Source organism: Candoia aspera, chromosome 3 (assembly GCF_035149785.1).
Source record: "Candoia aspera isolate rCanAsp1 chromosome 3, rCanAsp1.hap2, whole genome shotgun sequence".
In the NCBI taxonomy this organism is placed as follows: domain Eukaryota; kingdom Metazoa; phylum Chordata; class Lepidosauria; order Squamata; family Boidae; genus Candoia; species Candoia aspera.
In genome coordinates this window covers 108,861,151-108,883,810 of record NC_086155.1, presented here as the reverse complement: position 1 = coordinate 108,883,810, position 22,660 = coordinate 108,861,151, and the positions used below count along the sequence as shown (strand labels likewise).

The window sequence follows — 22,660 nt, the reverse complement described above, 5'->3', positions numbered from 1 at the left end:
GTTTAGCACAACTGAAATGAGCTGAACATTTTCTGCAGATTTCTGTTAATATTTATTTGACCTGCCTCTGCCTATTCTCATCCATGTTGAAAATACAAGGAGAACTATTAATGCTGTATGCTTTAAAATAATTGCTAATAATTTAGACATGTAATACCAGAAAAAGCAATTATTTGCAACTGCTACTTTTTTTTTCTGGGTAGCTGGATTTTTTCAGATGAATGTTTTTCTGCCTGGGACAGCTATATTGTTAAGACAGCCTTATTAAGGCAGGTTGAGCCAGCTGCTGAACTTAAAAACATTACTTTTTTCATACTTATTCACAAATTTAAAAATTGTATTTTCACCAGCAGAAACAAAGCTAGTTTGACCTTTGTTTAGGACATGGAAGATGCTTGGTAATCTTTGTAGTATGGCTAAACTCACAGAAATACATTTTAAAACTGACTAAAAACATTGGTGTCCAAAGCATTTATTTAGTTATCTTTTTTCCTTGAAGTCAAAATTCAACAGTTAAAAGCAGATAATTTTAATACATCAGATTTCTGCTGCAATTTTCTTTTTGCAATATTTATTGATGCTTTTATTAATAGCATTTCTTCTTACAGGCCCTGATACATATGTTGGAAGTATTAACGGGTTGTGTTCAACACATTTGTACTACACAGGAGATGGTACCCTTAGAACATGTCTACAGTCTTCCCTCTTCTGTTCTTCATGTAATCAAGAACACATTTATACACTGCAAGGTTAGTGAAGTTATGTACTCAGCAGGTTTTTAAAATGAGCTGACAGACAAACTGATGAAGCAAGTTAATACTAAAGCCACCTTTGTTTTTAAGAACTGAAGTTGCAAAATTAATGGGAATGTATTATATGATAGAATCAATTTTATTGTTGTAACTATACATGGTAAAAAATAAAATAACCCAGTCTAAAGTACAAAGAAAAAACTAAATATATACTGTATGTAAAAATTTGGTTTTGAAAGGTGACAATGCATTTTAAACATAAAATAATAATTGATTTCAATTGTGTTTTGACACATGCCTTTCCTTCTATTGTCAAAAGTGAAATTAAGATTACTGCAGACAAGCATCTTCATTCTCCTAGTTACATTTTAAGTGTAATTTATCATGAAACGTCAGTGCAGTATAAATCAAAATATAATAGAAGGACATTAAGAGTATAGAAGTGTGTAAACCACTTTAAATTTAACCCATTCTTAACTCAAAGAAGGCTTTTCAGATCTCACCAAAAGTATTCTAATCTTGAATGAGATATGCTTTGAGCTCGAAGCAGTTCCAATTCAAAGTGTTTTTACACTGCTAAGGACATATTTGATTTTACTATAAAATAACACATAACTCCCAATATTTGCTTGTGTGCTTTGAAATCAGTACTGAGAGAGTTGGTGTATAATTTAATTCAATAATAGTGTTCTGCGCATTGATGCTTTTCTTACAAAAATTCTCCTGGACTGTCTCATATGTTGTTGAGTAACAGCTTCAGATAATATGAAAAATGAAATGATCTGGATTATTAATTATTTGAACAGATACTTCCAAGTTCCTTGGACCCATGTCAGCTGCTGATCTAGTAATTTAATCATTTTATCTTTGATTTTCTATTTTGCTACAGAACAGTGAATCTTTATATGCTGAGTGTCTCCACATGGTTTCTGATTTACTTCAGTCTTTGTTTAAGGGGGCCTATAGTTTGCAAAAACAGCTTATGATGCTGCTTGATATTTTATCTGTAAATTCCTGTGCTACTGAAGACAGTATAACAATTATGGCATCAGGTGTGTATTTTTAAATAGATCTCACTTTATTGGTACAAGGCACTGAATCTCCAAATTTTCTTTCCTTTTATGAACATTGATGTTTAAAGAAACATAATTTTATGAAAGTGATAGAAAGTTTTCACTGACTATATATTCAACAACCATCTATTGTGTTAAATACTGAATTTTTCTTGCATTTAATTTTTATATTGATTTCTTCTATAGTGATTCACACTATGCTGGAGATCTGCTCTGCTATTTCCCGCATAGATCATGCCCTTCATGCAAACACATGGAAGTTTATAATCAGGTACATTTTTAAGCTGTCAGTGTTATTAATTATGTGATCTAAAGTTTGGAATTGAAAACTACAACTTAGCCAGAATAAAAAGGCACCTCTTTCTTACTATGATAGAGAGGAAGATGAAAATAAGTATGGTAGGTAAGAACATAAGAACAGCATAATCAGGCAAAGGGCCATTTCCATTCAGCATTCTGTATCTTGCACTGGCAAACCAGGAACCTTGGGAGTATTCAGTAGCAGGAGATGCAGACATAACTTTCTCTCTCCATTGTTCCACTGCACTGGTATATGGAGGCTTGCTTTCCCCAGCCAGAAGGGCTACTGCATCTTCAAGGCTTTGATAGGCCTTCATGAATTTATCTAAGACCCTTTTAAAGCCATCCAAGTTGGCAGCTATCACCATATCCTGTGGTAATCAATTCCAAAGATAAGTTATGAGTTTGAGTGTAGAAATACTTTCTTTTCTCTGTTCTAAATCTCCTTCCTTCCTAGCAATCTAAATTTGACTTTCAGGACTGGCCGACTAATCATAAGGTTCTTAACTTTTGGTTCATATATATGGCTTCTGTTCCTGTTCAGCAGTGTATTCAGAATGCTCTAAAACTTAGGATTTGGGACAGGAACTATGCCCATTTTGTAGTATGCATTATTTACTGACAGGGCTTCTACCACTTCTGACTGCTGGTGGAATCATGGCTTGTTCTTCTTGGGTAAGTATTCAGCATTCTCTGTCTCTGGTGATCTCACTTGATTAATCTTCAGAATCTATAAGGGTGCTTTTTGAAAACAGTAAAACTGTGGCAAAAAGTTCCTGACGTTTAGTTAAGACTTGTTCTGACTCATGATCCCCAAATAAGATTATTTGGTACGTCCACATTGTCAAGCTTGCTGTAACTCCATGACTTCCAGGCATCTCTGAGAACAGGCTTCAGCTACAATGGACTTTGGGGGAAAATCACACCAATAGGAGCCCTCCAAATTTGTAGAATGTGGGTCCCATTTCTGGATGCCACAGTTTGATCAGTCTTGACCAAAGGTCAGAAAATGCCAGCTGCATTCTTCTAGTCAGGAGCGTTTAACATTTGGTGGATCACTCAACATGAACCTCTGAACTCAGGGCATTTGGTCACAAATGTAGGCCAGAAGTACAAAAAGAAAAAAAAATCTAAGTCAGATCCTTTTTTTCAGCTCCTCTAGTGTTGTCTGTATCAATAGTGACAGACACTGTGTCTTCCTTTGTCCCAGTGCCTCCTTTCTTCTGCATCTGTGGTTTGAGCAGAAGTGCTGATTTCACATCCTGGTTTTCAGTGTCAGTACTTACTAGGGCTGTGAAGCTACTTTTCCCAGGCTTTTGTAGCTGTCCTTTGCAGCTGGGCATGATTAGAAGGAAAGAGTGTCTGGTTTAAGGTCTCCCTAATAGATACTATGTGCCATTCTCACAGTTGCTCCAAATTACATTTTGACCTTCAAATCCTAGGACTTATACCTTGAGTTCATTGTTAGAGAGAATGATGCCAAAGTAGTTGTTCTGCTATCTGATCATCATTTAAGAACTGTTGAATTTTTGTCGTTGCCAGGCAGAGTCTCAAGCACAAATCCTTAATAAAGGACAGTTTGAAACATTCTGATATCTTTAGTGGCCTATGTGAGGACATCTTGTTTTCTTTCCAGTCTTGCTTGCAGCTGGCTGAACAAATGAAACTGTCTGGAACGCAGGTGAATAAATTATTACATAGCACAACCTTCCTTAATCTGATGCTCCCCAGATGTGTTGGGAGGAAAGATATCAGGTCCCAGCTAGTGTGGCTGCTAACCTTAATGTGGTGCTGTAAAGCAATGGCTTTGCAGGGGCTTCATGGAAAAAATGATGTAGGTTTCTTAAATTGAACATGACATAGTCTGACATACAAATTATAATTTTTTCAGACTGGCCATAAGATGTTTGACATAATGGAAGCAAAGAACATGTTAAAAATCAGCCTTTCTGTTTTCAGAATTCTTAACCACATGTATCAGATTATTAAATTCACATGGCTAAAGAGGGCACATTAGCAGCTGTACCACAACTTTTATAATATAACCAGATCTTCCTCCTCCACCTTCTTCTGATCATGTTGAATTGTCATTATGCATGTACATCAGTGATTAGAAGACCCAAATGTTGCCTCAGTTGGTACCCTGAATTGGCTTGTCCAGGGGAGTGGGAATGGGATAACTTCAACTTAGATAATTTTTCCAGAACATTATTAATGCTGTACATTTGAGGTACTCTATTTTCTTTTGTATAGGAGGTTATTGATTACAAGATATTCCAAAGAACAATCAAACTGTGTAGATTCTTTGTCAATTCTCTAATGCACTACACCAAGGTAAGTGTTTGCAACTGGCTTCAATTTTATTAATATTAATTTAGCATTCTTGCTAATGGTGATATCATGCAGTTGTTACCCAAAGCTACAAATGAATATGGCTAAGTTTCAAATAGTTATTAATGTGTCCATTACTAAAAATCCTTTCCATTCTTTTTCTCTAAAACTTTCATTTGAAATGAAGATTTGATAGTTTCAACAGAACATTATCTGACATTTATGCTTGATTAAATCAGTAATTACATTTTTTCTCCTAAGAAGGCTATAGCTTTTTTTTAGCATACATACAAAGAAAAGCCAGCTTAATCTTTGATAAAGAACTGTAATGCTTACATGCAACACTTTAGTAACATCTGCATCAACTTGTTTGGTTTTGAAGTATGAATAAAATTAGTTGATTTTTCAAAATATCTAATTTGATCGTTAACTGTAAATTTAAAGGGATTTCCTTTTATTTTTTAATATATAAAGTCTATTTAAGATTTATCCATCTATCAAACTAACTAAGCTAGAAACTAAGTTTCTGTATCCCCTAGAAAAGTCTGGGGAAAATAAAAAGAACCATGAAGATAATATCCAGCCAGTAACCGATAAATCGTAAAATCTTCTGGGCTTCTTAGTGGATCCAAGTCACCTAGGTTTTTTCAAACAGTAGAATCCGGGAGAGACTATCTGCAAAGTCCTTCCAGGTGATCTTGAGCTCTGCTTTTTACAGCTGATTAATTACATTACACAGTTTATTTCTATTCTTCTGGAAAATAGGTTTTTTCTCCAAACTGTTTTTGAGTATAATCTAAATTTAAACAATGCATTAAAAAAATTATAATCGGAGCCCAGCTTACAGCTTTCATAGAGTGCATTATTCTGAAGTTTTATTATATGCAACAGGGCATATTTCACAATGAATGATCACAGGGTTTATAGCCAACATCTATGCTTCTACATTCTGAAGTAATGGTATATTTATTTTATTTTTAATTTATGTATAACTTAAATATATGTAGGTGCTTAGGAGCTATTCACTGAATGATAGTAATACAGTAGTATCTTAAATGAAGAGATGAATAAGCCTTTCACATATATTTACTTTGTTCCTTCTCACTTTGAGACCTAACAGGAAGCACAGCTTCCTATTTCAGCAATTTGAAAACAGTTTTAACAAGAGAAATCTCAAGTTAATTTGTAATTTGATTGTTCAAGGAGGAAAAATATTATTTGTAAAAAATGATTGCCCGAACTGCTTTCGTATATGTGTGTAGTTTTGTATTATTTGTTTTGTAGTGCAAATGATGTCTAAATTTAGGATTGTGCTTCTTTAGATTATATTAGGGCGCTCTTTTTCTAAGCCAATGTGTTTTAATTGTAATAAAATCCAGTTACATATTTCTAGTTTCTTCTGGAAATATATACCTTCCAGAAAGGGAAATTTAGAATTTGATAGATATTTTATATTTAATATGTTTGAAAGCCTCTGTAATAATTAAGGAACATACTACATATCTATATCAGTTATTTTTGTGCCAGATGTAAAACGGTGGAACAATTATCTAAGTAAGACACCACTGTTAAAGTAATTGGCAGTCTTTTTTCCCCCTTAAGCGCATCCCTGAACTGGGTATGAATGTCTATTGGTATCAGGCAAATACATTCCTATTTCTAGGATATAGTGGCATCCACGGGATGCTGCTGCTTTTGTCAGAATGATGACAGCAGTGTTGTGCTGCAAGCTCTATCTCTTTTGCACATGCATGCAATGTCATGAATCATGCACAAAAGAGATGCAACTGAGTGCCACAATGCTGCTTTTGTCTGTCTGGTGTCCCTTGCTCCTCCTTCCTCCCCTGGGATGCCTCTGCTAAGTTATGAACTTCTAGTCATGTTAGAACATCAGACTAAAACAGCAATTGCCCAAGACTTAATTGCTCCTCTTTGGCTCCTCCTCACAATGGGAGCAACTGACAGACTGCAGAACCTCCTTGCATGGTTTGCTCACTGTCATCTACTAACTCACAGCATCTGTCAATTGGAGGTTGTTGTTTTTTTTCCAGAAAAAAACCTTTATATTTTTTAAAATATTTTTTTATGGGAAGAAAAAAACATTTATATGTTAAGAGTCTTCCCTTTGTGGTGGAGGGACAACTAAAAATATGGCACATGTTCTGCTGTTCTGTCCATTTTATAAAGATGCCCAACTACATTTTATAGCTCATATTTTAAGTAAATTTTTAGGCCATTCAGATCTATTTTTATGTTAAGCTGCTTTAAGCTGACAGATATGACTCGATTTCTTTGAATGTAGCCAAATGCTGGTTTACTGTTTGTAAAATTTGCCGTGATCTAACCACATCAACCATACAGCTACTTCTGGTTTATTTATTCATTTAACTTTGTATATGGGAGCCAGTTTGGTCTAGCAGTTAAGGCTCCAGGCTAGAAACCAGGAGTCTGTGAGTTCTAGTTTCTCCTTAGGCATGAAAGCCGGCTGGGTGACCTTGGGCCAGTCACTTTCTCAGCCCAACTTGGTGCAATGTAGACTAGCCTCCTCGTGGTGCACCCCAGGCAACATGACTTGTCACGGCTAAATAGTCTACACATCTGGCTGCTGGACCTCACAAGGCTTTCCCAGCAAGAAAAAAAGCAGCATGAACACCAAACTGCTATGCCATACGATTAAAAAAAAACCCTTTGTATATTTTAAACATTTATTTTGTTTTTAGTGGAACTAAATGAGTACCATAAAGTATGTTCTGTACTTGTATTGTGGGGAAGGGATGCAAGATACAAAATGTTCATTGTGATGGCATAGTGCAATGCCATTATTTTGTACTTGCATCTGACATCACAATGTCTCTTGTGCCAGTTGGTAATTCTAGTTTGTTCTCTACTTAACAAGCCAGAGCTGGAAACCAAAAGCATTTCATGTCTTCCAGTTCTTATTTGTTTGGAGAGGAATAAGTCAGAACTTCTAGTTAGCATGTCAAATTATACAAGGAACTTCCATGATCAGTTCAGCTGTTACTATTGGTAGTATACTAACTTTAGGATCCTATTCTGTGTAGTGCTTCTAAATCAGCAAATCTACTTCTTGATGGAAATAGTCTGAATTGCATTACAACCTAAGTAACGCTAAACTGTATTGGCAAATGTATTGTTAGCCCCATTTCTAGTTTTTAAAATAACTGCCAGGAGATCTTGCATATCATTTGGCCCCAACATTGAATGCAGTCCTGTCCTTTACCAGAGATGCTGCCAAACCACAATGACAGTGATTGGGCCGTATGTACCAATAGGCTGCTCAGTTATAGAAAAGCAAACTTCATCGGATTTTTGGCTTAATTTAATGTGCAAATCTGTTCACTGCCTTGCCAGAACTGTGTGTAACCCTCAAGGTTATACAAGGTAATAAAATTTTAAATTCATAGCTTTGAATCAGTGTATGTATTCTTTATAATTAATCATGATAATATTTGATTTATATTCTGTCTTTTGCTCACTCAAGTATTCAAGGCAGCTAACCAAATTTAAAATACAAACAATAAAAATAAAAACATTAATTCAGATTATTTCATAAATTAATTAAATAAAATCCTGGCAGAAAAGAGAGTGAGGGCAAAACACAACTTCTGAGGTAATGCAGCCCACAACCTGGGAGCAATGCAGGAGAAGGCCCTCTCCTGTGTACCAGAGAAATGGGCCTCTGAGGAGAGGAAGACCATCTTCAGATGAGCCTCTTCTGCATATTTTAATATCCAGCTAGATACATGAGAGAAATGGTTCCCGTAGGTCAGTGTTTCTCAACCTTGACTATTTTAAGATGTGTGGACTTCAACTCCCAGAATTCCCCAGCCAGCCAGAAATTCTGGGACTTGAAGTCCACACATCTTAAAGTTGCCAAGGTTGAGAAACACTGCCCTAGAACCACTGAAAGGCAATTTTCAGCAGAAGGATGGAAGAAAGGATTGACACTGATCTGACCCACTATGCTTCCATTCTTTGGTTGGAGAATCCACTTGCTGGCTGGAGAAATCTGGGAGTTGAAGGCCACACACCTTAAAGCTGCCAAGGTTGAGAAACACTGTCTTAGGTAGTCCGGCCCTAAGCCAGCTGGGTTTTTAAAAGTTAACATTAACACTCTAAACAGTGCTTGGAAAGCAACGAGTAACCAGGGCAGATCTTTCAGTATAGGCATCTTTGACTCTTGCAGCTTGTGCTAATCTATACCTAACTGCCACGTTTTGAGCCAGTTGAACTTTGCAGTACTTTTCAAGGCCGGCTCTAAGTAGTATACATTGCAGCAGCTGAGATGGAATGCGATCAAGTTGTAGATAACATTTGCTAAATTTGAATGACTCAAGAAGTAGCATTCTAGACACAATTGCACAAATAGGTTTCTCAGCACAGCTGAGGATCAAGGAGTATTCCCAGTTTGTAGACTTGGTGTTCTAGAGGGAGCACAACCCTACGTGGACTCTCAGCCTCTGATTCCAGTTTACTGTTGCTCAGTATCCCCTCTGTCTGGGTTTTTTTTTTTTGGCATTTGTATTTAACACTGTTTGCTTTTCAGGAGTTCACTTCTTTCCTGGTGGATTCTTGCTATCAGCTTCATCAGACATACCTTCATATATACAGGTAAATGAAGCATAGCTAGCAACTAACTTGATTTTACTGTAGAATGCTCCCTCCATCAGTGATTTGTGTGCTTAAATTTGGAACTAATTTGAAAGCCATTTTCCTGGTATAATTTTCAAATTTGGAATTACCAAGTATCAAGAAATGAGCCACATAAGCTAAAGTCCAGTGCTGAATGAGTTTGTAATGGTGTTGCTATATTATGGATTATAATAAGAGAAAAGATAATCTCTTGCCTTCCAAAATCGTATGCCTTACTACATGTGTGTTGGTTTATAACATCCGTGGTAACTAGCCACAATAGCCAGTATGGAATTTAAAAATATTAAATTGTTTCCCTATAAGCCAGATATTTTTTTTCCAGGGGATTTCTGGTTCTGATAGCAACAACATCTCCAGACAAAAACCATTCTACTACTTCTCTGCTGTTCCTCAGATTTAACTGTTAAATTAATGGGGGTACTAACATCCAGGAAAAAATTCTTTGCTGCCAGTTCTGGAGTCTTTGGGATGTATATTATTCTGTCAGATAACAGGTAGTTGAAAAACATGTAGCAAACACATTAATCACTAGAAGAGAGAATGCTAGCTGTCATGTTTAGGATGGGCTGGAAAGGGCCAAAGCTTTATATTATTCAGAACTGGAACAGAAAGTAAACCAAAGACAGAGAAGCTCAAAATGTTTATATAGTATGTATTAATGCCCTCCCAGATATTAGTATTTCATGTAAACAAATCATTTTTATTACATTTCTGTCTACCACCAGTTCTTGCCTAGCCAAATTTAAGCCAATTTAGGATCTTTGTCCTCTCTAGGCACACCAACAGACTGCAATTTACCACATAGCAAGAAGAATGGGTGGCCAGCCATGATGTCCCTGTGTTGAAACAAAAGCTGTTGAAAGATGTTAGTTGCTAGGTACATCATTGAAGAGAAAGCGGGTTGAATTATGCCCAGACAAGGACCAAACCCAGTGTATTTATTTAAAAAGTGGCTATTTCCATACATTTGTTTTCAGTCCCTTATTGTAACCTAAGCAATATATTACCAATGGATAGATATTTCTGTGATCAGGATATCAGTTTTTAGGAGACGTTGCAATTGAGGTTTTAATCTAAGTCTCTAAGGCCGCCTGATCGTTCTGCAATGACATTTAGTGTATTTGTAAATGTCTCAGCTTTCTACTATTTTGAATCCTAAAAATTTATTTTTAGTATTTAATATTATACTTCAGTGGTTAGTGGCATATGAAGTACAGTATAAGAAATTGAAGTTGCATAATGCATACAGTAATGAGACATTCTGCATTCTTTTTCAACAGTAAGTTTCCACCGAGTCTTCATGCTTTGGTGATTTCTGAGGCTCATCAGGTTGAAATAGCCAGGGGATTCCTAATGTCACTGGACTCTCTCCTCCTCCCATTGCTTTCCTTTAGGCCTTTCCTAGAAGTGGTGTTAAGTAAAACTTTAGGTAGGTTTAACAGTCCTGAATGTGCTCTAGTACATTAGCTTGCGGCAGAGAACTGTTATTGTATATCCAAAACCTTTTTTCCTTACTAGTTTATTGTAGAATATAGACTCACTGCAACAGTATTGCATGCATTTTCAAATCAGATGTTGACATAATCTAATCAGTTCAAGTTCTTTTATTTTCTTATCATAGCTAATGGGATTTTCAGACAAAAACAAAGGAAGGGAATATGTCAGCTGCATTTGATTTCTGTAGTTTTTTAGGTACATTGTAGGTCAAGCATGAGTAACCATGACTGGTTCTAACTTTTCAAACTGCTAAATAGAACTGACCAAAGCAGAAAAGAAAGAAAGATGCAGTTTAAACTTTTGGAAAATCAACAGCAAGTATTTTAAAAAGATAGGATTCCTAGTAAGATAGTTTAGGTTGTCATTAAAAATTTCAGTCCCATGCTTGTTAGATGCACTATGGTTAAGATATAGATTCTCGTATCTCTAGGGTTGTAAATTTTTGCATGTGGATTTGTTGGGCCTGTCAAACATGAGAACACAATAGAATTTATTTATTTATTTATTTATTTGCTTTCTTATTTATTTAAACAAAATGCATATGCTGTCTGTTCTTCCAAACTTCAGCTCTCTCTCCTGAGCTGCATTTTCCACAGTGTCAGCTTCTTATTTCTATAATGGACATGTTACCATCCCAGCCCCATGAGGTCCAGGCTCTTTGGAACAGAGGAAGTCAGTTCCCAGAAGAGATTCCCAGGTGATTTCTTCCTATTGCCATTAATCTGTGTTGGCATGTATGGGTGTATTTGAGCCAGACTATTCTCTGCTGATAAGCCAAGGTCTTGACATGTCCTGAACTTGTTTTATGGAAACAGATTACATTGTTTTAAGGAAGTGTAGTGTCTGGTTTTAATGAAGCAAGTGAAATTCAACATTGATTTTTAAATTAATCTGTTTTAGAAGACTAACTATTGCTTTCTGTGACATACTGATTTTCCTTTGGCTTATATAATTACTGTCAGACTTGATTTCGTTTTTTTCTGGAAATCTAGTGGTTAATAACATGCTTCAGTCTCTATCTTAGTGCTGTGTGAGGGCTAGTGCCAAGGATCTGGTCACTGATTTGTAGAGCAAGAACTGTTTTGTTTCATTTCCTTACAGGTTCCCCTTGTTTGCAGCCCTACTGCTCAGTCTTCAGCAGTGCTCTAGTGAGCTTTCCCTTCCTGTCTTCTTGCAAGGAGCAACAGAGACAGAACAAGCTGAGGGCCCTCTCACCTTTTACCGCTATGTTTGCATCCACTTGTGTACCTTTATAACATCCCTTCCAGTTTCACATTTCTACTTACTGGTAAGGAAAATTGCAACTCTTGACTTGGAAGAGCTCAAAGATTTTGAACCTTTTTAATCAGGCATTAATTTTGGGAGATTTGGATAGGTCATGCTATACTGATGCATATGTGGATTATGCTAGTATTATCAAGAAATTTGATTTTTTTAAAAAGAAACACACATACCACATACTATACTGTTTTCATTACCACTGTTAAAATTGAGCCCTTATTAGCTTCAACTTTTCAGTACATTGTTGCTCTCTCCTCTATCTGTTCCCCTGTTGCCCCCAATCCAAGTAATTTGCTCATTGTTTAGCTTACTAACTCCTTACTCAGATCGTATCTTCTCTAGGGCTATAAATTACATATTGCAGCATTGTGTTGTTTGCTTGCAATAATTCGATATACATGGCCAGAAGTCTACTCTTTCCCCCAAATTAAATCACTGTGATTTCTTAATGCAACTATTATTATTTATAATTTCAAAATATGCTCAAGGCTGGTAATCAAATCCTAAAGTATTTTTCTGTAGTCCTCTTCAGCTGCAAGTCTACCTTTTCTCTTTATTGCCTGTGGGATGACAGTTAAAAAAACCCTTTTCTTTCTCTGCATGTGTTTGTTTCATTTTTAGGAATCCTCCCTGCTGGAAACTGTATTAGGTCCAAACATGAACACAGCTCTCCTGGCTATGGATGTCTGGTGTTTCCTTGCCCGGTAAGATCAAAGAAGTATTGAAAGATGTGTAGGTATAACAAAGGGTGGCACTAGAGTGACTTATCTACTTATCCTTTACATTTGAAAATCAAGAAGGGTATTCCAATTTCTTCCACTCAGCCTAAAACTGTGCTTGCTTGGAGCCATGCTAAGCTAAATAAGAACTTGAGTCCAAATGTTCCCCTTGAAAGATCACTAATAGTGACTGGCTGGACATTGATTCATATACTAATCTTGCTGTCTTTCTCATCTTCTAGATATGGAACAGAAGACCTTTGTGCTCACCATGCATTTGTAATAGCTTATTTGGTAAGCAGCGTTTGGTTTTGCTTATGAAAAGATACATTTGAACAGGGCAGAAATAGTAAATGGCAAAGAACAATGTGAAGTTGAAATATGTCCACATTCTAATTCCAGAGTTTCTGATACCTTGGAAAGTGTTACTGTACAATATAGGAAAAATGCTAATTTCCCCCCTCCATTGCCTGACTGCTTGTGCACAAAGTGGTAAATACTGGTGTCGTAATTTAGAAAATCAGGAATAGAGAAAAGATAGTCAAAATGATTACTGCACTGGTGATACTGGGCACATATCCAAGCAGAGTGCTTTTGGGTTACATAAAGCAGTATTCCTGGCCCAGTCATTGTTTCTCCGGGGGCCTCTTTCCCTGAATGTTGCCACCTGGATGAAATGCTTTTGGGAGTGCTTGGTCGTGATTAATTTTGGTAAGCGTTTTTCTTTAGAATGGATTTGGCTCCTTTATTAAGCTGCCAGGAGACCTTTACTAAACTATTCCTCGTCTTTGTGTGCTCTGATACTAAACTCCTGAATAAGAAGAAATTCTTGTTTTTTCTTATGAAAACAAAATAAGTGAATTTGAAGTGGTTGATATGAAAGGGATATTGGTTAGTTAGGCTAGATAGTCTTTATGGCAGACATTCTGCATTTCTGATGATGAATCTATAATGTTAAGGAGATAATTATGATGTTGGACTGGTTGCTGCCTAGAATTAGGCCAATGTGTGCGTAGCTGCAGGTTCTGGACATTCGAATAACATTTACTAAATATCCTTTCCTTTAAAAACCAGTTGTTTTGTGTTCCAATTTAGATAAAAGCTTGTCCTGCTGAATGTTATCAAGTCTCTCTCCTAGGGGTGCTATTAAGACGTTTGCTCTTTCTGATGGCCCCTGATCACCAGGCAAGTCTCTTCTGATGTGGGGCAGCTTATAAATATTGGGCTTTCCTTCTTCAGTGTGAATATCAACTCACCAGCTAATATGAATCAGTTTGAATTGATGATAACGTATGGTAAAATATACCTGCTCCTTATTGCAGGACAGTTTATTTCTGATGCATAATTATAACATGGAATGAAAAAGAAAGATTTTCTTTTCCTTTAATATGACTATTACTTTTCCACCTGGTATTAAACCTTTAGGGTGGCTAGAAATACATTTCAGCGTTCTTCATTGTGGCCTCTGGGTTTCTACTGTGTACCCTTTGTGGCTGCTCATGACATCATTCAGAATATTTCAGAGGAGGGTGGCAGGATACAGCAGACTTCTGTGCAGCTCCCAGGGCCTCCTCTGATAGGTATTGCTGAAAATTAGTGGCATAATTCCCATCATTTTGAGACAACAAGCACATGAAAATTATAGTGTAAGTCCCCAAATAGGCTTTGTATAACTTAAAAACCAGAGCCCTCACCACAAAAAAACTCTTCCAAAAAATCAGGCAGACCTCCCCCACACACACACATACACACTTTGGGTTTCTGCGTTCGGTAAACAACTTATAAAAGATGATGGGCTGAAAGTGGCACTGGTGGCTTGTGAAAGTGTCTTGCTTGTCTCTATGAGAGAAGAGGAGTAGCGGAACATGACTCCAGAAAATCACTGGGCACAGTCTGTGAGCAGTTGCATCCCTCAGAATATCTCACAGTACTGACTGAAGCTTTATAGTCTTTTCTTTCAGTTAAAGTATAAATATATTTTAGGCTTATTGCTATGGGTAGGTTTTTAATCTTGGAAAAAAAGAGCAAGTCATATCTTGGATAGTGGAATAAGCTGTGTATTTGAACTTTTTCCACTTTCATGGAGCACTTATCTCACGCTTTTCTGTTTTTGTTTTAACCTCTTTGTAGTTAAAATTCACCCAAAAGTTTCCTCCAAAAGATACTGAGAACCTGCCACTGTGGCAACACCTTTCTCTTCAGGCTCTGATACCACTGCACAGACAGCAGGTTGCTCATGAGCTTTTTGCGGCAGGACTTGTGCGATGTCAGGAGTGGCTGAATAGTGAAAAGTCGTTGAATGAACTTCCACAGGTGGTAAGAAACAACATGAATCGAAGGATTCCTGTCTATGCATTAAAAACTCTTGGGGATTATTTTGTCTTCCTTAGTCCCTACCTTTTCTGGGAAGCCTGTACATCACAGGCCAGTATCCTGTGGTTTTTCTTCATGATACGGGGTTTAGTCTTTCCTGGCTTACAAGGAGGAGTGGCCTGGCTGTGTCCAGGCATCCAGAACTATCTACTGCAGTAAATCTGCATAGAAGATGGAGAGCTCTGAATTCCAGAGCTATTGCTTGAAAGGAGAGTGCAGTTAGTTGTTTTTCTCCTCCTTGTGGTTGCCGAGAAAAACCAGAACATACAGAAATAGCTTCTGCTGCTTTCAGCGAGCAGAATATTCCAGCAAAGAAAAAGTGTAATTGATTTGCTTTAATTTTGGTTTTTATAGCCTCTGAACCTCTCTTAAGTGCTCCTACTAGGCCAGTGTCTCCCAATCTCAGCAACTTTAAGAAGTGTGGACTTCAACTCCAGAATTCCCCAGCCAGCATGACGTCCACTCATCTTGAACTTGCTGAGGCTGAGAAACACCGCACTAGGCACTTAATCTTTGAAGGTAATTTCACCAGGACTCCATACTGGAGGAGCTGTGCGGTTGGAGGACGAGTCCTAGATTATTTCTAACTTCTTGCAACTCTTTCTCTGGTTGCTAGAACGCAGCTCTCTCGGCCTTGCTGTCTATGTGCCAGAGTGCGAGGGAGACCCTGGCGGTGGAGGAGCAAGCTGCACTTGTGGGAGCTCTTGGCCAGATTGCAGCTCACCTGCCAGCTGCACAGGTAAAGAGTGTTTGTTTCAGCGGCCGCTTTAGAGGCAATGAGTCAGAATCAGGGGAGGTACAACATTTTTGTACTTGGAAATCATATTCCACGACAGCAAGTGAATGGTACGTCTTGTTCCTGCTTTTTGTTACAATACCTGTGGTTGTATCTCATTATACTTGCTTCTCATATAAATGACAGCATTTAAGACGTGATGACAATAATCTCTGTTGTCTGCCAGAAGAGGAAGAAAAATGCTGTGTGCAGCCCCCATTTCTCCTTGGCAAAATGACAGTTTTCAGTGGCGTGATCCCCCCTCCCCCCCATTTTCTATTAAATAAGCCCTTAAATAAGTGTATTAAGCTCCTCTCATTACATTACTGCCATGTTCCCTGAAATCTTAGAAGCCAATGGACACATTTAAAAAATGTGTCCACCCTCTTATTTAGAAGGTAGTTTACTTCATAATTCACTATACAAGAAGGGCACATACTCTTGTAAACAGTTTTAAAATATGGCTTTTAATAAGCTGAAAGTTGATCAGTAATAAAAGTGACTGCTACCACAAAGAAACGGTATCTCTCTTCCTGGTGTTAATATTACTAACCACTGTATCTGTAGTTCCAAGAACCTCATTTAGTTTAAACAATGAAACTGGTGCTTGTGGTAACGCAAAATGTTACTTTTATCGATGAAGGTATCCAGTCTAGCCTGTTTCCAGCAAACATTTTGCTTCGTAGTTCAACTTCTCCAGCTTTTCATTGAAAGACTGGAACCACAGTTGCTAATTCAGGTAAGCAAAGATTTGGTGGGTAGGCTTCATGCACAAATGACTAATGTGCTGCTTTTCAGAGACAGTTTTAGCTGAATACAGTAATCGGGGGTTTTATCAATTATGGGAATATGAGAATGCCACATTCCTGCCCTCTGACAATTATGGAAAGTCTGGCTATAAATAGCCAAACTACTTCATATTTCCCAAAGTTCCTATGTCCCTGTTCAGTGAATAACTCCACATTAAAACATCTGAGACAGAGAGCCAGCTAGCCTACATTTGAACACAACCAGTGAAGAAGAGCCTTCTGTCTCTCTGAGTAACTGGTTCTGCTGTCAAAATGCTCTCACTGTTAGGAAGTTCTTTCTAACATTCCATCGGAATCTTCTGTCCTGTAATAAAAAAACCCATTTTTCTATGTCCCACCCTCTAGAACAAGAAATAACAAACACATCTTGACTTTCTTCTGTGTGACATACTTTCTGGCATTTGAAATCTGCTATCCTCCTCCTGTCATCTTTTCTTAAGGCTAAAAATAATTTTTCACAATTACTATCACCAAGAATAGTACCCTCCATTTTATTCCTATGCACTTGATTTGTTTATTTAAAGCTTAATTTTTCATGTATCATTGTTAAATTTTAATCTATTTCTTTCAACTTATTTCTGTAACCTTTGGTGTTAATTGCAGTGCTGCCTTCTAAATATCTCAATCAGTTTTGTGTCATCTACAACTTTGATAACTGTATCATTCTCTCCATCTATTTCAGTAATGAAATTACTGAAGGATTGATCCTTATGGTATTTTGATACCTCTTTCCTGTTGATGAGGAAATGTTGATGAGTGCTCTTTGAGTACAAGCTTTGTATCATCTGCAGATTTGATAAGCATTCCCTTTATTTTCTCATAAAAATTCAATCTTGTTGTATCTCAACTCGCTATTACTTAATGACTTCTCAACAAGTAATTTTTCAAAGGTATTTCATAAGGATTTATGTTTCAAAATATATTTTGATCAAAAATATATGAAATATTTGTATAAACATTTTATATAATTTTAGAATATTTAAAATTACACATAAATATAAATATTCTATTTCATAAGGATTTATATTCTAAAAGCATTTCACAAGAATTCAGTGAGATCTGAAGAACTCATTCAAATTAAGAGGTGTTCCTCAACTTGATCTGTGTATTCCACTGTGCATGCCTTATACAGGCATGATAATTATGGCTAGGGTATTCTTTCTCTACTCTCTGTCTTAAATTTCTCCACTTCCCCTCCTTTGTGGGCTTTAACTTTTAGGTCTGTGTCAGTACCGATCCTTACCAACACTAATTGTGACTGGCTATGGGTGATTTCCTCAGAATAGGGGTAATTTACTCTGCCTGTATTTTTGAAAGATTATCTGGCATCTATTCCATCTTTTGTCCTTCCTGAAATATCCATCAATTTTAAGTCTACCCTCAGCCATGGAAACTCACTGGGTGACTTTGGAGCTATCACTATCTCTCAGCTTAGTCTATCTTCTGAGAAGAAAGTAATTTAAAAGTGTGATGGGTGTGGGAGGATAAGGACTGTTGCTTGGGGCCCCACACATGGAGACTTCCCCATCCAAAGTGTATTTTAATATCTGAACTATCCAAGTAAGAGTTTTCATTCAAGGCAACAAAACGAATCAGTTAAATTATAACAGTACGAGTTATATCAATATTTCAGATTTTCCCACAATTACATAGGTGTACAATGCAGTAAGAAAAAAAAGGGGTGTCCAAATGTCTGTTCTGCCCCCGAGCCTCTCGGAATCTTAAAAAGTCCCTGTTCACAAGGCAGTGATTTTGACAAGGAAAAAAATAGTGTGTGTGTGTGGGGGGGGGGGCAATGGAATACTACATAGACCACCTTGGGCTCCTGGAAGAAAAGTAGAATATAAATCTAATGAATAACAAACAAATACAGGTAGTCCTTGCTTAATGACCACTTGTTCAGCAACCATACAGACTTATGACGACGCTGAACAAGTGTTCCTTACAAGTGGTCCTTGTAGTTACAAAGGTCGCAGTGTCCCCACAGTCACACGATTACAACGTTGCAGCATCCTGTGGTCATGGGATCACCATCTGTGAACTTCTTTGCTGGCTTCCTACAAGCAAAATCAATGGGGAAGCCAACATGAGGTTGCAAATGGCGACCACGTGATGTCTTCGCTTAATAGCGATGTGTGATTCGCTTAACAATGGTGACTGAAAGTGCTGGAATTGCTGTCACTAAGTGGCATGGTCACATGACATTGCACTTTACAACTGTGTCACTTAGTAACAGATATTCCAGTCCCAATTGCCGTTGTTAACAGAGAACTACCTGTAATATTGACCCATTTCAGTTTAGGTTCACATTTTGGATGAGCATAGTGTTATACTATGTTGATGACATTAAATTCCATTTCTGTGTTACCATAAAATCAGGACAAATCGAGCACTAATATGTATATGTGAGTGTGGAATTCATAAAACATGATATGACTATTTCAGTTCTGAGACAAAGTACAAAATCAGTCCAAGCTGACCTGCTACTTACATAAATGAGTTTTTCAAAATGCTTTAGCATTTTTTTTTTTACTTTCTTCAATACTGTATTCAGTGGTGTCTGCATGAGATAAAGGCACAAGAGTTTATCTTATGAAAAGGAGGAAAGGATAAATGTCTGAGCAAGTTGAATCTTGATCATAATAAGTATCAGGCATTATTTTTCAGTGTGACTTATTTTCTGCAATTTTTCTTATGTTTGATACTTATTTTCTCTGTAGATACTTTCACTACAAACTTCCCTTCTGCAACTGAATTCCCCTGATCATGTTGTGGTTGCAGTCTTAGATTTTCTTTCTTCAGTGGGAAAACCTTTCATTCCTCCAGATTTCCAGGTAAATAAAGTGAACTGTCATTCTGTTCTCTCTTTTCTATATGTATTTTCTTTGATGTAACCTTTGGAACTGTTATAGTGAAAATAAGAAATAGCGGTTGTGCTGTTCTTGAGATGTTACTTTTCAGCATTGGCTACTGGATACTATATTAATCCAAAGAAGAGCAATAACCCTTCTCTGAGCTGTCATCCATGCAGTCAAACATGCAGCTCTGTGCTTACACAAAGTCTTCTAAAGCTGAGAAATGTTGATGATGGGGCAGAATTCCCTCCCAATCCTCAATAATCAATGTAGAAGTGATGTAACCCTGCAGTGGAAGGGGCAGGTGGATTACCATTTGCAGATAACCAATCTGTTATCTAACTAATAGGAGGGTTAACCTAACTCTCCTATTAGTTGGTAATGATAATTGTTTCAGGCCAAGTCAAAGTTTGGGTAGATCTACGATAAAAAGCCATGGACAGAGCTGTTGTTCTGGTAGCATGTGAGGATGAAGGGGCCAATTTGGCTTACTGGTAATAACATAATATGGAAGAACTTACTTAACAAGAAGCTTGAAAGAAATGAGAGTGCTTCACTTAGGCCATAATAACAAAGACAAATCCTAAGAATGTCAAAAGGAAGCAATTTTCTTGATGTAATAGGCAATAATTCTGCAGATACCTATATTCCACAACTATAGAGAACTCTATGATCTTGAACATTAAAGAGGAAAGAAATAATGGTCAATGTATGATAGGCTGAGCAACCAATAACTGACTGATGCATGGGAATATAACCACCTTATTAAGATCGACTCCCATAAATTTTGTGAACAACTTTATTGGATGCAAGTCTAAAAGAAAGCATTCAAAACGGAAAAGGATGCAAAATAAATCCATGATTCAGATCTCATCTGAGATCAATATACCAATCTGCATATCTGCCCAACATCAAAGATATTTGGCAGGGTGACCATGCAAAACATTCATGATGAGATGACTTTGTGGAAAGCAAAAATAGGTTGAGTCAAAATCAGGAATTCTTTCTCAGATGGTGTTCACTAGATAGAAGAGGGATTACTGCCTGCTTTTCTGCAAGAACTACTACAGAAGTGTGAAAAAGAATCTATCTTTGTGGTAATAATGAGAATCAAATAGTCTGAATTGGTATATTCTGAGTTGTTAGCAAAGGATCAGTATCTCTTTGGAGTAAGACCCACAGATTCTTACAGTCATAACTCCCTGTCCCACCCAACTCCCCCTGCCCCCCCTCCCTGCTCAGCATAGATTTGGATTGCAATCAACTTTATAATGTAGAAAATTCAGACAAGCTCTTTCAGAAGCTACAAACAACTCAACTTTTTCCCACCAAAAGATTTCATACCAGGCTATTCATATTGGAGGAATTTGAGATTGATCAGAAAAAAAAATCAGTTAGTAAATCATATAGCAACTTGGAGCAATACAAGTAACCTTAGGTTTCCTACAAATGTATAAAAATATGCAAGATTAGGTAAATCTCTCAAGTAAAGATTTGACAGTGAGGACTGTGTTGGTTTTCCTCTCTTTACTGGAAAATTGAAGAATGTAGCAGCTGAGGTCAATTTGCAAGTGAGTGTTAGGCCACAAAGAATGACTTACTACGTAGCTGTAGTTTTCTCACAGGGCAGAAATTTGGTGAAGACACTCCATCTGGACTTGACTCTGAATTTATTTTAAACTGACAGTCATTGATATGTGAGATATTTCCATTTCTTTACTCCTGATGAATATAGTTTGTTGATATACATGAATACATTTTAACAGCTGTGATACGTTATTGCAAGTTTGTTGGTTTGTTCTGGAGGGAGTGAAATGCCTTTTTGTTATTAACAAGCACTGTCATGATTTAATTCTAAGAGCTGTATATGAATTATATAGGTCTCCTTCTGTAATTATTACTTTAATGCATAGATTTAAACGAAAATAATAATTGTATTATTCATTTGTTAGGTTCAGTTTCTGTCCAAGTTGTCCTGTTTGTTTGGTTCTTTGCTGGCTAACAATGGCTGGCTAATACAACAGCATGCCATAGAGTCATTCACTCAGTTTGCAGAGGTAAGAAGTCCAACTGTGCTTTTCAAGTTTTAGATAGTCCAAGTTAAATTGTTTCAAACTCCTATCTGTTGCAAGTAACTAACTTGGGATGTGTATTCCACTTGTGAAGCAAATCCTTTAGAGGACTGATTTGTAATGTAATTTGGAGCAATTAGAAGCAGCAGAAACACTTACCTTGCCCAAAGTACAAGTCCAAAATGTCTGCATTTACCGTAGTTTTGAGAAAAGGCAGAATTATCTTTCATAACCTGAGGTTTGGAGAAAGTGAGGAAACAGAGGAAGGGTTTTCTCTTTTGCCTTGAGATTTGCAGATTTTATTTAAAAAACAAGTATTCTTCCCTCTTCTGCAAGCCTTTTTTTGCATGATAGAATTTAGGGATGGGAACAGTAGGCTGATCACTAGCAATACAATTGTTAGGAAGATTTAACTTTTGCTAGATCAGCATCCTTGAATTGCTTATCATGGTCATGACTGTGTTTCATCGTAACACATCACATTTGCTCAGTACCAAGTCATGTTTCTGGATAAGTATTTTAAATCTTAAAATATGAACTGTTGAAGACACGAAAAAGTGTATGGAGAAGTGGTGTAGCATTTCTATTTCTTCTGAAGTGTATTTTGGTTGTAATGTTTGTTGTTTACATAAGATAATTAGGTACATTGTGAAAAGAATTTTAAAATGGTTACATTAAAATGAATGTATAGGCAGAAAATAAAGATAAGGAAATATGAGCAGAGCAGAATCTTAAGTACCTGACTTTCAGTATTAAACTTACTGGAACATAAATTTCTCCAATGCTGAATATATTCAGTACTTAGTAGATATTCCTTGATCTTGCTTGATTGTTGCACCTAATAAAGAAACCAAATAGCCATTGGTATAAACTGTTCCTTACTTTCCTGTTTTGTCTTTGTATCGAGGGAACAAGCCATGAAGAAATACTTCAGAAATGTCTGAACTCTGTTGAAATTAAAAGCAAAGTTGTTGGCTTTCTCTCCAAGGTATTTAAGAAAACGTAAAAGTGACAATGCAATGCTAGTGTCAAATCTACTTTTAAATTAATGTTTCGTAAGTAAGTATGCATGCTGCATTTATTATTTTAAAACACATTGAGCCTGCAGAACAGGTAGAGCCTTTATGAATCTTGGAACATAATCTAGAA

The 22,660-nt window shown here is 36.9% G+C and overlaps 1 protein-coding gene across 1 annotated transcript in view; it reads left to right on the top strand.

The window, feature by feature from the left end:
- FIRRM (FIGNL1 interacting regulator of recombination and mitosis) overlaps positions 1–22,660 on the top strand; it is a 34,756-nt gene that overhangs the window by 8,174 nt on the left and 3,922 nt on the right. The window contains exons 5-22 of the mRNA XM_063298559.1: positions 609–749; positions 1,642–1,804; positions 2,012–2,096; positions 3,668–3,806; positions 4,379–4,459; positions 9,024–9,088; positions 10,411–10,559; positions 11,195–11,324; positions 11,729–11,915; positions 12,530–12,612; positions 12,870–12,921; positions 13,723–13,812; positions 14,758–14,943; positions 15,617–15,739; positions 16,419–16,514; positions 19,305–19,418; positions 21,392–21,496; positions 22,419–22,499. Coding sequence (XP_063154629.1) covers positions 609–749; positions 1,642–1,804; positions 2,012–2,096; positions 3,668–3,806; positions 4,379–4,459; positions 9,024–9,088; positions 10,411–10,559; positions 11,195–11,324; positions 11,729–11,915; positions 12,530–12,612; positions 12,870–12,921; positions 13,723–13,812; positions 14,758–14,943; positions 15,617–15,739; positions 16,419–16,514; positions 19,305–19,418; positions 21,392–21,496; positions 22,419–22,499 — 2,070 coding nt within the window. The remainder of the gene's footprint in view (positions 1–608; positions 750–1,641; positions 1,805–2,011; positions 2,097–3,667; positions 3,807–4,378; positions 4,460–9,023; positions 9,089–10,410; positions 10,560–11,194; positions 11,325–11,728; positions 11,916–12,529; positions 12,613–12,869; positions 12,922–13,722; positions 13,813–14,757; positions 14,944–15,616; positions 15,740–16,418; positions 16,515–19,304; positions 19,419–21,391; positions 21,497–22,418; positions 22,500–22,660) is intronic.